At 40.8% G+C, this 14903-nt stretch overlaps 1 protein-coding gene across 1 annotated transcript in view; it reads left to right on the forward strand.

The window, feature by feature from the left end:
- Positions 1–14903, forward strand: part of RALGPS1 (Ral GEF with PH domain and SH3 binding motif 1) — a 573263-nt gene that overhangs the window by 54881 nt on the left and 503479 nt on the right. The window contains exons 3-4 of the mRNA XM_036750307.1: positions 2132–2257; positions 10194–10301. Coding sequence (XP_036606202.1) covers positions 2201–2257; positions 10194–10301 — 165 coding nt within the window. The 5' untranslated portion in view covers positions 2132–2200. The remainder of the gene's footprint in view (positions 1–2131; positions 2258–10193; positions 10302–14903) is intronic.

The following is a 14903-nucleotide window of genomic DNA, read 5'->3' on the forward strand; positions in this document are numbered from 1 at the left end:
CTGTTGTTTTTAGAGCTAGATCTGGGTGCCTACAAGTTTTCAGTTCTTCCAGTGTGGTGTGAACTGGGGAGAGGGGTACTCACAGCTCTCCAGGTCTGTGCTCTAGTCTTTACCCAGGAAGGGTCTCTTTTCCCCTGGAGCTGCAAGCACTAACTCTCTTCTTGGCCCTAGAGCTGTGACCAGGTCCCTTGCTATTTTGTAACTGACCCCAGACTCTCCTCTTCACCCTGGGACCGTGACCCTATGGGCAATAGAGATGCCAATCAGTGCCAGCAAAGGGTCCTCCGTAATCTCTTTCTGATCAGTTGTTCCACTCCCTCTCTGAGCTGAGAGCTCTGGAAGCTGGTGCTGCTGCTGCTGCTGCCGCCGCTGCCACAGCCACAGTTGCCTACAAGGCCTACTGCTGGTGCTTTTACTGAGTGAGCTCTGGGAGGGCCTCTACCCCCATGTCACAGACCTCTCCTGCTAGCCTCCTAAGTTGTCTTAGGATAGAAAACATCTCACTCAAACCTTTTGTTGACTCTGCAGCTCCAAAATTTGATTTGAAGCATTATTTTAAATTTGTTTGAAGGGGAATGTTGGGAGAGTTTAGCTGGGTTGCTGCCTCTACTTCACCATCTTGGCTCTACCTGTCAATGATGCCTTAATTGTCAAATGCAATAGTCTTTTCTTAATCCTCTACCTTCTTGGCTGCTCTATTGACCATCATCTCTTAAATACTCTCTCCTTTCTGGGTTTTCGTGACATTACTCTCTCCTGGCTCTTCTACTTGTCTGACTATTCTTTCTCCCTTTCTTCTGATTGCTTGTCATCCATGGATCCTCTTCTTTTCTCTCTCTCCACTCTTTTTTTTGGAAATTTCACCAACTCCCATGAGCTCAAATATCATTGTCATGTAGATTCATTCCAAATCTGTATATCCAGCTTCAATGTCTCCCTTGTGTTTCAGGCCTGCATCATAGATTGCCTTGTGGACATTTCAAACTGGATATTCTAGAGACACCTCAAACTCAATATGTCCAAAGCTAAACTTGTCTTTCTCTCAAACCCTCCCCTGTTCAACATTTCCTTATTTCTGTCAAAGGTACCGCCATCCTTCCAGTTTCCCAGGTTCAGAACCTCAGTATTATCCTCAGCTTTTTACTTTCTCTCCTCCCATGTATCTGATCAGTTGCCACATCTGGCCATTTCTGCCTCTATATGATCTCTCTCACCTTACTCCTTTCTATTTCCCCAGGTAATAAACCTCCCACCTAGATTATTGTAACAGCTTCCTAATTGGTCTCCATGCCTTAAGACCCCTCCCATTCCAGTCTATCTCACACCCTGCTGCCAAAGGAGTTTTCCTTCAATACAGATCTAATGATGTCACTCTTCTACTTCAACCCTAATGATTCTCTGTTGTCCCCAGGATAAAATAGAAACTCCTTTGTTCAGTTTTAAAGTCCTTCACAACCTGCCCCCAGCCTATTTTTCTGGCCTCATTGAATATTACACTACCTCTCCCCATCCTCAGTCCTGCTCTGTGATCCAGCTAAGTGGGCAATCTCTCAGTTCTTCATAGGCAGCTCCCCATTGCTCTTCTCCACACCTTGGCACTGCCCATTCCCCTTCTGTGCAAGGCTCAGCTTCATCATCTCTGTTTCACAGAGTCCCTCTCTTCCTTCAAGACACTGCTCAGGTGCTACCTTCTACATGAAGCCTTTCTCGAGGCCCCTTCTCAGTTGCTTGTACCCTCCCTTCCTTCCAAACTACAGTGTATTTAACTACCTAGTCTTTATTCCCTATATTCAATATAAATGTATACAGGAACTTGTCTCCTCCATTAGAAGTTAAGCTCCATGCAGCCAGAGATTGTTGCATTATTTGTATTTCTATCCCCAACACCAAGCCTGGGAGTGCCTGGTACACAGAAGGCACTTAATAAGTGCTTGTTGAATGTGCTAGTGAATAACTGTTCACTGTAACTGCTTTGATCTACAGATTTCCTTTTCAGTGACAGACGTCTTCAATACTATGCCTTTGGGAAGGGGTGTGTGTGTGTGTGTGTGTGTGTGTGTGTGTGTGTGTTTGTGTGTGTGTAGGAGGAAGGCCTTCAAAGCAAGTTTTCATGATCTTGTTTGCCTTCCAGGAATCCTCCCTGCATTTTGTGTCACCAGCTGAGGTGGCCCTGACACCCCCTCTGAGGCCTGGAGAGAGCATGTATAAACGGAATGGCCTGATGGCCAATGTTCTGGTCACCTCCGCGACTCCCCAGGTAGGATGCTGGGTGGGGGAGGTAACAGGTTGGGGGAGGCAGTGGGGCAGCCATACCTGCTGAGCAGTGCCAGCTTACTTTGGCCTCAGAGGGACTCCCTGCTGCCAGGGGACATGCTTGGCTGCTACCTCCTGAACAGAGTTGTGTTTGACTGCAGGTCCCGATGAATGCTGTCATTCTAAGTGTTCAGGCTTCCTCCCACCCCCACCCCCACCCCCACGGGAGCCTGCCACTGCTGGGCTGTGGACAGTTGTTATATTTGAGGGACAGTCTTAAATAAATCAAGCCTTGACTTTCAGTGTATTTTTTGAAGTCGCTCATTTCAAATTAAAATAAATATTCACAACTTGTCCAATGTCACGAATGCCATGTTCCATTGAGTTGGTACGAAATGATTGGCACTTATCCAAAGAAACTCTCTGAAGGCCCTGGCCATTTCAGAACACACTAATGATTGTAAATAAGTAGCACATTCCAAAATAGATTGTGATCTCAACTGGCCTCATCTGGTGATTTCCCCTTCCTGATGCTTAAAGGCCTGGAACATGAGTGCCCTGCCCACAGAGTGACCCATGCCAGTGCCACCGTGGCATCAGCCCTGGGTACTCCCATTGTCCATCTGTTACAGTCTGACTGTTGCCCAGAAATGCTTAGGGGGTATTGTGGTCGCCGAAGTTCTCTGGGGTCAGCACCCCAGGCCACGCATGTTGTGCAGCAAGTATTCCAAACTTGTAAAACTCTCATAGAACCCTGACCCTTCCCACTCCCCTACATTCTTCTGATTCTGCCTCAGCATCACCATATTCATCCATCACTTCAGCCCTGGCACTTACATCTTGGTAGTATCCTCCGCCCCTGGGGCCCTCTCTCTGATTGGAGGTGTTGAGTTAAGAAGGGCTCCCAGGTTAGCCTTCTCTTCATTTCCCGCCAAGCTGTACACTTCTGGACTTCTCCATCATGCCCCTTCACCAGGTGCCTCCTCCACCTACAACCCCATCCTCAGCTTCCTTCTATGTTTTCCTCCCTGTTAGAATGTAAGTTTCTTGAGGCCAGGGATCGTCTTTCTTTTTGCTTGCATTTGTATTCGCAATACTTAACTCAGTGCCTGGCATATAGTAAGGGCTTAATAAATGCTTGTTGATTGATTGACTGATTGACTTAAGCAGGACGATGCTAATGCCTCCTTAAGATAGCCCTTCAAATATTTGAAGACAACTGTCATATCCTCTGAAACCAAGTGTTCTTAACTTTTTTGTGTGTGTTGGGGCCCCTTCACCAGTCTGGTGATATCTATGGACCCCTTCTCAGAATAGTTTTTTGAATGCATAAAATATATAGGATTACAAAAGAAACTGATTATACTGAAATATAGTTATAAAAATAATTTAGAAAAAACCAAGGTTATAGACCCCAGGTTAAGAATTTCTACTATATTCTAGGTTAAATAGCCATAGTTCCCATCAAATAATCCTCTAGTTCCTTTGCTATCCTGGTCACCCTCCTTTGGAGACATGACAGTTTGTCATTGTTTTTCCTAAAATGTTTCCAGGATTATACACAGTATTCCACTTGTGGTCTGATCAGGGTAGAGGACAATGGGACTGTCACCTTCCTTGCTTTGGACCTTAGTCATTTCTGGTTGCTTGTACGTGGCTACTTGAAATAATCAAGCAGTTTCTCAAGAAATTAGCAAGTTAAAAAACCTTTTTCGTGTTATTTCCCATCTGGATTCATTTTTTATCCTTCTCCCTCTCTCTCTCTCCCCCTCCCTCCTTCCCTCCCTTCCTCTCTCCCTCTCCCCACCCCCCTCCCTCTCTCCCTCTTCCGTTTTCCCTCTCCCTCCCCCCCATCTGAGCTGAGTATGGCCCTTAGCATTTGCATAGGAAGCTTGGTAAGTAAGCACACTCTGGTTCTAATAGAATTGCTGAAAATTCATCATCATCACCACTTTCAGATCTCAGAGTCTCTCCTGGTCTCAGCCCTTAAAGGTTTTCAGTGGTTCTGGAATGACTAATAGGAGGCAGTTATACAGCGAGTCCTGAGGAAAGTCCTCGACTAGGTGTCAGGAACCTTGAGTTCAAAGTCTTGGCTCCTCTGCGAAGTTGCTGTGTGATTGTGGAGAAAACTACCTACTCTCTTGGGGTTCCACCTCCTGTGATTCTATGACTGTACATTATTTGGAGCTGGAAAGCAGTAGTGGTGACTCGAACACAGGTCTAACCTTTCTCACCCAGTCTGCTGTTTGTTTGCCTTGTACCAGGCACCTGTATTGTGGTGGTTTACAAATACACTGGTATATTTAACACTAGAACTTGATTCCTTCCAAGGAGCTGACTCCTTTTAGGTTGTAGCTTGTCAGCTCAGGATTCTCTTTCACATAAATTATCTAAAATACATTTGCAGTCAAAGCAGTTTGTTTTTTGTCCAGAATAACTTTAACTTTTGGAGTTCAGAATATTCTATTCAGTATAAGGCATACGGTATTTCCATATTGGAGGTCCATTAGAAGTTTGCTAAGGTAAATCAGCACAACTCAGTTTAAGTAACCTTAAAGTACTGCATGGAGGTTAGATTTATGATCTAAAAAAGGACCCTGAACAAAAGGTCACTTATCATGAGATCAAAGAGTTTAGAATTGGAAGGGACTTCAGAAGTCATATAATCAATTTCCTTTGTCTTACAGAAGAAGAAACTGAGGCTCAGAGAGATTAAGTGACTTGCCCGAGGTCACATAGGTAGCAGATAGCAGAGGTGGGATTTTTAAGACAATTTAAAAAATTTAATTTATTTTATTTGGAATTTAAGAAGTAAAACAAGCATTTCCATAACATAGTAGAATAGAAAAAAGATGATTGTACATGAAACTGTTCCAGAGAAAGAACTGATAAATAGGAGTATGTGTAGAATGGTTTTACATACATACATATGTATGTGTGTGCATATGTGCGCATGTATGTGTGTGTGTGTGTGTGTGTGTGTGCATACACACATATTTGTTTCTAATGGTAGCCATCTCTAGGTTGGGGGAGAGGGAGGAAAAAGGAGGAAAAAGAAAGTTATGTAACAACTTTATTATATGTTTAAATGGAATAGCAAGTTGTACATAATAAATTTGCAGAGGTTGGATTTAAATCTAGGCTCTTGAACAAGCTAATGAATAAAAATAGGAGTTTGAAACAAGGTCTTTAAAAAAGCAGAGGTAAGGGGAAGGGAAAATAAAAGTAAAATGATATACAAACTTTTTAGGATTGGAGAAAATTGAATTATGCTTCTCCAGTAGAATGGCATTTTGGGAGTTCTGCCTGGCAGTTTCTTCCTTCAGCTGTAGCATAGACACACTGCTAATTCTTAATATTGTTTTGTGGAATCCATGGAAATTATAATCGTTTTTGACATGCAAGTCCTTCTTCACTCATGTTTCTCATTTGAAAAATGAGGGGGTGGGAGGAGATGAACTGTAAGGACCCTTCCAATTGTAATATTCTGTTTTATGTCCTAAGATACCCTCTATCTCTAACATTTGTTCTTCTAAGGCTCCTTCTAGCTTCAACATTCTATTTTTTCCTCATCTAACATTCTGCGTTCTAGAGTTGATCACATCTCTTGTATTTAGCAACTTAATGGGATGATACAGATGGAAAAAATGTTTAGAAAGCATTGGTTGAGTAAGAAAACCCATGGCAAGCAGAAGGCAAGAAGAAGAAAGCAATGAATAGGGAAGCATCCCAGAGAAATTTTGAAGCCAAGTCAGCCTGAAACCTGGAAAGGATTTGAGATCCCCTAAAGGTGGAATAGGTTGCCTCAGGAGGTAGTTGTTCCCCTTTCAAAAGAGTTCTTGAAGCAATAGGTAGAGAGATGACCATTTATTGAAGATATTGTAGAAGGGAGCCTTGTCTAGGTGTGGATTGGAATACATGGTCTAAGTCCCTTCCAATTGTGAGACTCAGTGATCCACATCAAAGAGCTATTAAGGCTTAGTGATGTTAAATATTAGGCTTTGGCTACTAAAGCAGAGTTTAGAATATATTGCTCTAAAAATTCCCTGTTTCATAAATTAAAAAAAAACATTTCAACACCATTTTTAGTGTCAAAATTATATTTTAAGAAGTTAATTTTTATTTTTGTATTAAGTTTCAGTTTTTTAAAATAGAGTTTAAATTAATAGCTAGGTGATGCAGTGGATAGAGCACTGGGCCTGGAGTTAGGAAGACTCATCTTCCTGAGTTCAAATCTGATCTCAGATACTTATTAGCTATGGGACACCAGACAGGTCACTTAACCTTGTTTGCCTCAATTTCTTCATCTATAAAATGAGCTGGAGAAGGAAATGTCAAACTACTCCAATGTCTTTGCCAACAAAACCCCAAATAGGGTCATGAAGAGTTGGGCATGACTGAAAATGACTGAACGACAACAACAAAAGGAAACATCCTGGTGTGGGGGAAAAGGACACTCCATGTGGAGTCAGAGATGTGGGTTTAAGCCCCAGTTTTGCTATTTACTACCTATATATGCTTCAGTAAGTTAACCTGTTGGACCTTCTGTTTCCTCCTCTATACAGTAATGAATTTGGACTAATAGGTTATCTCTAAGGTCTCTTCCAGCTTTGAGTTCTATTATCCTAGGTGGATAAGGGCAATATTGCCATGGCACACTACTGCCACCTGGTGGCACTGTACCAGAATTGTAGGAGCAATATTTTGGGAAATGAATAAACTGTGTACAGTTTAATCCTGCAAACCAATTAGGAAGTGAAAATATTTCTCACACTGTCCACACTGTAACCTATCAGGCAGAGTCATTAAGATCAGACTAACAACAGCCCTAATCAACAAACCATTTAACACTTTCTCCCTCATATATATGGACTGAAGCCAGATATATAGATCACAATTCTGCAACATCTCAAAGTGCTTTATCACGACAACCCCATGAGGGAAAGAATGCAAGTGTCACTGTATCTTTTTGCAGAATAGGGAAGTGAGACTAAGAGGTTAATGGACTTGGCTAAAATTGCACAGTCAGTAAGTATAAAAGCTGGGGTTAAAACCTACATCTCTGACTCTGTTCTTTTAACCACCATATCATTCTACTTTTTCTGTGCCATCCATAAGATCCCACTTTGGGGTGAGGTAAGAGGCAAACAAACATGAACTACATACCTTTATTGTATACTCGTTGTGGGAATGTTGGAGACAGTATTCTTTTTCAGATATGGAGCTAACTAGATGCCTTCTAAAATAATTGATAACGACAATAACAACAGTGGCTGGCATTTATGTAGCACTTTAAGGTTTTCAAAACACAAATATTATCTTATTTGACTCTCATAACAAATCTCAGAGGTAGGCGCTGTTATTATCATTCCCTATCTCACAGATGAGGAAACAGGCTGAGATAGGCTAATAACTTGTCCAGGGTCACACAACTAGAAAGTTTCTGAAGGCGGATTTGAATCCAGGTATTTCTGGCTCCAGATCCAGCACTCTATCGCCTGAGCCACCTAGCTGACTTCTGAGATCTCTTCACTCTGTGAGTCCGGTTCCAAGAATCAAATGTTGGAGCTTTCAGAGATTTTAGTGATAATTGAATACAACCATCACCTCCATTTCATAGATGAAAAAACTGAGCCCCAGTGAAGTGATTTTGTCCCAAGGTGACACAAGCCAGTGACTGAAAGAGCTTGGGACTAAAACCAAGGTCAAACAACCTTTGTATTAACTCGTGCTGTGTTTCATACACCACATTGAAGAGGCCATTTCCATAGGTTGGGTCTATTTCTCAGATGGTTGAGACAATGCGGAAATTATATAGCAAGAGATAGAACTTGGAGGTTGCCATTCTGTTCTGTGGTAGCAGTTGGAGTGGGGAAGGGTATGAGAGATTTGAAGGGGAGACGAATAACTAGGAAAGCATGACATGACTTCTAGGAACATTGAAAGAGTAACCTGCTTGGAAAATTCACTAACCACAAAGGCTGTCTGTGAGACTAATGCAAGAATCTTTGGCAAAGATTACAGATTTGAGGGAAAATTTATGAGATGCAATGCTAATGCTAAAGGGATCTTATAACACAGAACACTAGAGTTAGAAGGGCCCTTGTAACATAGACAATCAGAGGTAAGACCTTGGAATGCAAAATATTAGAACACAGACTATAAGATGGGCAGTACAGTTATTATACCCATTTAACAGATGAAATTATAGACCATCAGAACTCAGAAGAGCTTCAGAACATAGAATTTTAAAAGACAGAGCATAGATTTTTCTGAATTGTATGAGGCATTAGAACACAGAATATTAGAATAGGGAGCAAAGAGTGTTAGAAATGAAAGAGGACTTTGGAACATGGAATGTTAGAAACAAAAGAAGCCTTGGACCATAGAATGTTAGAACATAGAATATAGAAGGGACCTCAGTACAAAAAACTCCCTTCCATCATTGATAGAAAAAGAATTACTTGTCTTAATGCCCTAGTCATTAAAGTCTTTATTGCCTCAGTGGTAAGCATCCTTTTTTAAATACAGTGGGTTCATTTTTTTGGTGATACAAGGCTATTGAAACTCACTGGCTTCAGCTGCTGTCCACATCTCTAACCTCACATTTCTCGGCTGTTGACTGTTGGGTTTTCTTGCTAACTTGAATACACTGTAGTCTCCAGTAAGCCTGCACACTTTTTTTTCCAAATGCTGCCATTTTGGAAAGAGTGAAGCAAGAAGGAATAAATGCAAGCAAATCCCCTAAGTCCCAATCCAGACTGGTGAGGTTAATGGAAACCTCACCAAAGCCACCCTCCGAGTTAGGAGGAATGAAGCCATTTATTAATTGGAGCCTTCCCTTTGGGAGAGGAGAGATAAAAAAGGCTGCTCCCAAGGATGGTGTGAGTAATGCCCCAAGATCCCCACAACTGTGGGTTCTGGGCAGGCAGCATTTGAGATTTCAACCCAATATTTTATAGGAAACTCTGTTTATTTGAATCTATTCACAGTATTCACAGTACTCCTATTAATCTAAGCTATTCTAATAAAGATAGCTTTCACTCAGGGCTCCCTAACCAATGTGCTACACCTCCTTTTGCCAACAAACAGGCTTTTAATTTCAAGAGAGAGCTTTTTCTTGCCACATAAATGCCTATTTCTAACAGTAACTTTCCTTGTGTTTTGTGTAACATTTTCCAGACTGATTTCAAGTTTAAATACAACACACACACAAAAAGATTTAAGCCAGGCCCTATTTGACAGATATAAAGTTACTAATCCTTTCCCAAGGCTTCCAGACAGTTTCCCCGCTTTTGGAGAATAGGAGGAAGCCACTTGTATCAGTTGGGCCACAGAATCATAAAATGTCAGAACTGGAAAGGACTTTAAGCCTTAGAAGGATGCAACATGGTGTAGTGGAAAATATAAAGGATGTGGATTCAATGGACCTGAATTGAGAATCTTGGCTCTACTTTTTTTAACCTCTGTGACCTAAGGCAGGCCTTCATTTTTCTTGTTTGTGAAATGAGGTGTTGGACTGGATGATAAGCTCTCAAATCCTCTAATTCCTGTGAATGTTAGGATACTATGTGAGAGCTGGAAGGGATTTTTAGAACATAGAATGTTAAAGCATAGTATGTTAAGAGTGGCAAAGGATGTGAGACCATGAGATAGCAGAGCTGGAAGGGACCTTGGAGGGTATCCAGTCCAACCAGTCTGTTTTAAGAATGGGGAAATTGAGACCCAGAGAGATGAAGTCATGCTGCTAGTAAGGGACAAAGCTGGGATCCAAACCCAGGTCTTAGGCCTTTGGATCAGATGCTCTTTCTACTACAACAGGCATCAAATACAACATCTCCTCCCTTAGTGGCTCGAGTCCAGGAGAGCTAAGAAATTGCTGATTTGGGGGGTACCTTCCATACCAAGAAACTTTAGTCTTGTCTCTTTCCCTTCTGCAGGGCAGCAGCAGCTCAGATTCTCTGGAAGGACGGAGCTGTGACTACGCCAGTAAGAGCTATGATGCCGTTGTGTTTGATGTGTTGAAAGTGACTCCTGAGGAGTTTGCTGTAAGTAGAACTTAACTCGTCCTAGGGGATGTGTGATATTTGGGGGGTGGGTGGATATGGGAAAGATCATTAGATGATGCTATATTATTTTAAGAACAGCTCACATTTCTATAGAGCTTTAAGGTTTACAAAGCACTTTTCTCACAACTATCATGTGAATTAGATAGCACTGATATTAAGGTCCTCATCTTACATAGTAGAAAACCCAACAAGCTTATGTTACTTAGCCACAGACATACAGATAGTGTCAGAACTGGAATTTGATTCTAGGTAGCCCAATTTTCAAGCCCAGTACTCTTTGAGCCCCCATTTTTGTGCTCTCTTTATGTTAATGAGTTACTATATATATTTCCTTGACAACATTAACTAGCTAATACATTTTTAAGAGTTGTAATTAAAAAAACAACTATGGTGTTACACCTTTCTCTGCAGATAAGGTACCAATAGTATCATAAAATAATTTCAGAGCTGGAATCTAATCCAACCTGTATCTGAACAGGAATCCCTTCAATGACACCCCAGGCATCTAAAGGAAGTCTAATAATTATACTTTTGAACACCTCTAATTGTAAAGAAGTTTTTCTTTTTACATCAAGCTCAAATCTACCCCTCTGCAACTTCACCCATTGTGCCTGGTCCAGCCCTCTGGGGCCAAGCAGAACATGTGGAATCACTCTGCTATGTGGAATTCCTTCAAATACTTGAAGATAGTAGTCATTCCCTTCCTTCTCTTAAGCCTTCTCTTCCCTAGGATAAATATCCCTAGTTCCTTCTCTGATGCTCCTGTGACACATGGTATCTGGTCCCTTCACCATCTTGGTTGCTTTTCTCTTGATATCAACTTGGAGTCCCTCTCCTTCCACCAGAATCCTTCTCCCAGTGTCCTGAACCAGTGGTCTTCTCGGAACTTCATACACAGTGCTCCATATGTGGCCTGACAAGGGGAGAGGATATTGGCACCACCCCATTGCTAGCCCTGCATATTATGCTTCTCCTAATGTAATTCAAGATAGTATTTGAATTTTTAGTTGCCATGTCCCAGTCTTTACCCATATTGAGCTTGTGGACCCACTAAAACACCAAGATATTTTGCATATGATATTTTGTTTCTCTCTTTTTCCTCATCTTGTACTTGATATTCATTTTTAGAACCCAAGAACAAGACTTTACATTTTCAAAAGTTATTAAATTTTATTTTATATTATTAGATTCAGTACAACAATCTGGCCGTCATCCAAATATTAGCTGCCTCACTTAGTCTCATGTATTATGTCATTTGAAAAACACATATATAAGGCACTTTGAAAACCTTAAAATGTTTTATCAATACTATTTTTACTATTACTGTGATGGTGGTGATGATGATGATGTCATCTTTGCCTTTATCCAAGTCACTGAGGAAATTGTTGACTAGCACAGGGCCAAGGACAGATCATTGGTTTGCTCCTCACAAAGGCTTACCAAGTTGCCATGGACCCTTCTGATAGCAACTTTTTATAAATGATCTTTCATCAAATTTCAAATAGGAATAAGAATAATAACTGACATTTCTCTAGTGTTTTAAACTTTTCAGTGTGCTTTATTTTCTCCCTTGGATTTGCCTACCATTAACATCATTTTGTCCATAGATAGCAAGAGAGGCTTCATCAAAGATGTAGCTGAAATTAGGTATATGATGTCTCCACCATTCCCCTCATCTCCCTGTTTGGGAACTGTGTCAAAAAGGAAGTGAGATCATTCTGGCAGTGTGGTGCAGGAAGAGAGTGATGCATTTGGAGTGAGAAGATTTGCATTTGAATCCCAACTCTGCCACTTGTGTGACCATGGCAAAGTTACTTAATTAACTTGGTCCTCATTTTCCTCATTTGTAAAATGAAGGGGTTGAATTGGATGAGCTCTAAGTTTACTTTGAACTCTGAATCTATGAGGCTATAATCCTATGACCTGTCGGTGGAGCCATTGGTTATTAGTGATCACCACTACTTCTCTTGCTGCAAATACTGATAAATCATCTCTTTGATAGATATGATCTAGAATTTTGCTAAGAATTGAAGTCAAGCTCACTGACCCAAATATAGGAGACTCAACCTTCTTTCTCTTTTTGAAAACTGGGATGATGTTTTCCTGGTTCTAATCTTATGGCATTTTTCCTATTCTCCACAGTTTTTCAAAGATCACTTAATGATGCCTCAGTGATCACATGATCCAGGCTTTTCTTCTGGGCCTGATGTCTTGAAATTCATTGGTGACAACTAGGTGCTATCTTACCATCGTATATTCAATTTCAACTTTCTAGTCATCACTTTTTGTTCAATCCTCAGTCTGGCTATCATTCTCCTTGATAGAAAAATAGAAACAAAATAAGAGTTGAGTAATTTTGTCTTATTTCCACCATCTATTCGCATCATCTCGTCCACCACCTCAAGTAGTATTTCTATGTCTCCTTTAATCATCCTCTTATCTTCAACATAGCAGTTTTTTAAAAAAAATCCTTTTCATGGTCCTTAGCATTTACAGTGAGGCTCAGTTCTTTCCAATCTCTTTTCTCTCTGTCTCTGTCTCTCTGTCTCTCTCTCTCTCTGTCTCTCTCTCTCTCTCTCTCTCTCTCTCTCTCTGTCTCTCTCTCTCTCTTTCTTTCTTCCCTCTCTCTCCCTTTTCCTCTTTCTTTAGACCTCATCCCACTACTGATCAGCACAGAGGTTTTGACCTGCTGTGTTTCAGACCTGGGCTCCTTAGACAACCTAGTGGTTCCTTTCTCCTGTAGGCTCATTATATCAATACCTAACTTAGTTCAGACACCAATCAGCACAGCCCATTGCAGCTCAGAACCTTTGAGGTTAAGAGATCCACCAGCCTCAGCCTCCCCAACAGTTACGATTACGAGTGTATACCACCATGCCCAATTTCCTGTCATTGTTCATGTGGGACCGTTCCACTCTTCTATGACAATAACTAACATCTTTATAAAGTTTGCAAAGCATTTTACATATATCTCATTTGATTTGATCTTCACAAAACCTTGTGATACAGGCATTGTTATTATCCCTATTATACAGATCAGTAAATTGAGTCTAAGAGAGATTGAGACATGACCAAACCACTCAGCTAGAAAGTATTTGAAGTGGTATTCAAATTCAGATCCTTTTATCTCCAAGACTGGCTCCTTACCCACAATGCCATCTAATTACATCTTTTATATTTGCCTCTGTATGTACACATTTATTTTCCATACCTATCTTAAAAGTCTAAATTAGTTGTTGAGTTCCCTGTGCATCCTCATTGGTTCCTTTAGATAGTTCCCTCTTTTCTTTTTCATTTGTGTTCATGACATTAAAATTTCCTTCTTGAGGGCTTTCCATTATTCTTGCGCTGTTTCCCCATAAGATTTTAGCCAAGAGAATTCTCCTATCTCTCCTTTTTTAAGAAAGCGTTTGCAACGCACTCCCCTGAAATCTAAGGCATATATCTGCCTATGCCTAATTTTCTGCTCTTCTGTCATCCAAGATAGAGTGGCTATGTCCTTGTAAGATTTCATCATTTCTACTATAGTGACCAGTTCCTTCTTCCTGGTCAGAATCATATTCAAAATAGAATTCCCTTCATCATTTCCTGCACTGTTTGAAGAATGAAATTATCATTTAGACGAGTCAGGGGTTTGGCGAGAAGCTCCAACAGATGTCTGGCTAGCTGACGTCTTCCATCAGTGTGGTATTTTTCCTTTGTGCCAAATTTGTGATCTGTTTCTTATTTTCCCTCTTTGTCAAGGTGTCCTGTAATATATTCTTACAACAAGATTCCTTCTGGTTTTGTCTTCATTGGATCCCCACCCAAATGTTCTCTACTATGCTACCTTTCTGGTTCCTAGATTTCTTTCAATGGATGCTTCTATGGCATAAAATGTAATAGCTTGAAAATACCATTGAAGATGTTCTCAGCCCATAGAAGAGAATCAAGTGTCAACAGTGTGAGATAGGCTAGACCTAGTGGGTGTCTCAATCCAGAACGAGTTCAACTCTTGACTCTGTACTCAGAATTTACTCTGGGGCCATGCCGTTGTTGGCCAGAAGTTGAAAATGATCTCAGTCGGCAGTGTGCTGGCAAATGTTTAACAATGAGATCTCCAAGGGAAAAAAAGTTTGCACAGCATAGTTTTAAATTTAATCTACATTATTAATATTTTCTTTATCACTTTCTTAAGTCTAGACACTAAACAAAAACAACAAATCAAGCCCTGATTTGTACTGTTTGCTGATTTCCGAGGTGTAAATTTTCACACTGAAAATCTAACAATCATCTCTCATGGGGCAGTATGAGTTGTTTCTAGCACACTCCTAGTCTCAGTGATCTGTTGGATCAGTTTAGGCCTTTTGGTGCACATGTGCTTGTTGACGTGTATATATGTGCAAATACATTCCTTTGCATACATCCAATATCAATTTTATTGTGCTTAGGGCCAGTCTCTTGCCTTTCCATGAATACACACATTTAGACACATATGTATATGTACCCTCCAGTCAGCCTACTGAAGACTGTCATAGAATCTTAGATCTAGACCTGGAAGGAACCTCAGAGGTCCAACCTTCTCCTTTTACAGATGAACAA

This window comes from Trichosurus vulpecula, chromosome 3 (assembly GCF_011100635.1).
Source record: "Trichosurus vulpecula isolate mTriVul1 chromosome 3, mTriVul1.pri, whole genome shotgun sequence".
NCBI lineage: Eukaryota > Metazoa > Chordata > Mammalia > Diprotodontia > Phalangeridae > Trichosurus > Trichosurus vulpecula.